At 41.3% G+C, this 2,925-nt stretch overlaps 1 protein-coding gene across 1 annotated transcript in view; it reads left to right on the forward strand.

Annotated features, from left to right (window-relative positions):
- The window catches only part of PIWIL2 (piwi like RNA-mediated gene silencing 2), an 89,920-nt gene that overhangs the window by 37,676 nt on the left and 49,319 nt on the right, over window positions 1-2,925 (forward strand). The window contains exon 15 of the mRNA XM_008063548.2: window positions 785-973. Coding sequence (XP_008061739.1) covers window positions 785-973 — 189 coding nt within the window. The remainder of the gene's footprint in view (window positions 1-784; window positions 974-2,925) is intronic.

Consider the following 2,925-nt stretch of genomic DNA (forward strand, 5'->3'; position numbering starts at 1 on the left):
AAAAAAAAAAAAAAAAAGAAACAGAACTTTGCCAGCACCCCCAAAACCCTCCTTCCATTCTCTCAGTTACTACCTACCTCTTCATCCCCCACACCAAGAATAACCACTATCCTGACTTTTCACAAATAGATGTTTCAATAGTTTCTGTACTTTCTTTTTCTTTCTTTCATTTTTTTTGAGTTAGAATCTCATTCTGTCACTCAGGGTGAAGTGCAGTGGCACACTCACGGCCACCCCAGTGTCGACCTGCTGGGCTCCGGCGATCCTTCCGCCTCCGTCTTCCAAGTTGCTGGAACTACAGGCGTGCGCTACCATGCCTGGCTAATTTTTAAAAATTTATTGTAGAGACCAGGTTTTGCCAAGTTGCCTGGGCTGGTCTCGAACCTGCCGTCTCAGGCAATCCACTTGCCTTGGCCTCCCAAACTGCTGGGATTACAGGCTGAGCCACCGAACCTGGCCAGTTTCTGTACTTTCTGTATACATGGGATCATAGAATATATATTGTTTTATGTCTAGCTTCTTTTCTTCAACCTTGTGTTGGTGAGTTTCACACATATTGTTAGGATGAGATCTTGCATCCTTACTGCTGTGTAGTATTCCATTGTGAGAATATGTCACAGTTTCTTGATCAAATTCATCTATATTAATAACAGGAACTTGATAAGACATAATTCAAGCAGTAGGAGTGAAAAGTAATTTATTCTCTAGAATAAAATCTCCTGAATGTGAGTTTGCAATGCTTAGGTTGTAAGAAGAGCTAAAAATAGCTTGTGGTTGTTCCTAGATCCCTCTGCATTTCTGGGCACTTTTTTACCCAAAGAAAGCACTGGATCAGGCCCGAGAACTGGTCAACATGTTAGAGAAAGTAGCTGGCCCCATTGGCATGCGCATGAGCCCTCCTGCCTGGGTTGAACTAAAGGACGACCGAATAGAGACCTATGTCAGAACTGTTAAATCCATGTTGGGAGTTGAGGTAATAAACTCATTTAATTTGAGTAAATGTATAAGATGTCTGTTATAAAATGCTTGAATGCTTGATTTTCAGTTATCATGGTCTTCAGTCTACTGTTGGTGATGTCCAGGAAACTGTGTCTAATTTATGTGCATATAAAATACTGATTGAGAAAGTATTCTTTATAACCTTTGGTTAATTGTGCTCCTTTCATTCTATGTTGGCACTCTCATTCATTCTAGTCTTCTTTTTTTCTCACGTAACTTGCTGAGAGGAAAGCTGAGTTAGCTCTAGTTCGTTATCTGTAGAGCATGTTGTGCTCAGAAAGCAACTTCTTGGGCCACTTGCCATCTTGCATGACTTAATACTGAGCTGCCACAGTCTTGTCTGTCTTGAGAGTAAAATTGCTCTGGTGATGAAATTGGCAGATGGCCCATTAACTGGGTCCTGATGACTGATCAGGAACTCTGGAGCTAAGCAGCACTGACAACTCAGTTGTTCAGCCTTCCAGTTCTTATCTGATTGTAAACAAAATAGAACAAGATTAGGGAGAAGAAAAAGGCAAAGGAAAGGCTTTTGGAACTATTTAACCACTGAATTGAAGACTCTAGTCTTCACTTTTTCTGGTGAGAGCAATCCTGGAATTCAAATGCTTTAGTGTTATAGTATTCTCTCTTTTTTTGAGTTGAAATCTCACTCTGTTGCCCAGATTGGAGTGCAGTGGCACACTCAAGGCCACCGCAGCTTCGGTTTACTCAGGTGCTCTTTCTGCCTCAGCCTTCTAAGTAGCTGAACCTACAGGTATGTGCTACCATATCCAGGTAATTTTTTGAATTTTATTTTAGAGGTAAGATATTTCCAAGTTGCCCTGGCTGATCTCGAACCCCTAAACTCAGGCAGTCCTTTTGCCTCCGCCTCCCAAAGTGCTGGGATTACAGGTGTGAGCCACTGCGCCCAGCCACATTATCTTTTTGATCTACCACTCTTAGTATATCATTTACATTCATAGCAGCACACTTGTGTTCTCTCTTTGGTGTTTTCTCTCTTTCTTTTTTTTTCCTTTTTTGTTTTTAGAGACAGAGTCTGGCTCTGTCACCCATGCTGGAGTGCAGTGGTACAATCATAGCTCACTGTAACCTCAAACTCCTGACTCCATGCAATCCTCTTACATCTTCCTCCTGATTAAATAGGACTACATGTACCATGTCTGGATAATTTTTAAATTTTTTGTAGAGAGGGGATCTCGCTATGTTACCCAGGCTGGTCTTAAACTCCTGGGTTCAAGTTATCCTTCCAGCTTGCTCTTCCAAAGTGCTGGGATTACAGGTGTGAGCTACTGTACCCAACCTGTGGATTTTCTTTGTAATTCCTTCTGACATATCCCATGCCTATCATACTCTACCATGGGCTCTCTCACACCTGATGGTTGATGAGTTCTGCTCTATTTTTAAAAGAATAACCCAGCTCAGTACGTCAGCTCCTCTGTTTCACGACTTTTCATGTTCCCTTTATGAGACCAAACAGCCAACAGTCTTCATGTAGTATGGATGTGAGTTTCATTCATATTGTTTATATTATATTGGTCTTGTTATCTCTCTGTGATTTTTAGGGCACCCTGTTTTATTATCTTTGTGAAGGGTCACAAACTCATATGTCTCCAGTGTCTAGATAAGTAATGTATAAGGAGGGACCAAAAAGAAAAACCCAGAATTTATTTAGAAAAAAATTGTGTATTTATTTATTTATTTTTTTATTTTTTTTTTTTTGAGTTGGAGTCTCACTCTGTCACCCATACTGGAGTGCAGTGGTATGTTCCTGGCCACTGCAGCCTTAACCTTTTGGGCTCTGGCGATCCTTCCGTCTCAGTCTTCCATGTAGCTGGAACTACAGGCGCACGCTACCACGCCTGGCTAATTTTTAAATTTTTATTGTAGAGATGAGGTCTTGCCAAGTTGCCCAGGCGGGTCTCGAAC

Source organism: Carlito syrichta, unplaced genomic scaffold, assembly GCF_000164805.1.
Source record: "Carlito syrichta isolate Samal-C Ts95f unplaced genomic scaffold, Tarsius_syrichta-2.0.1 Scaffold306946, whole genome shotgun sequence".
In the NCBI taxonomy this organism is placed as follows: domain Eukaryota; kingdom Metazoa; phylum Chordata; class Mammalia; order Primates; family Tarsiidae; genus Carlito; species Carlito syrichta.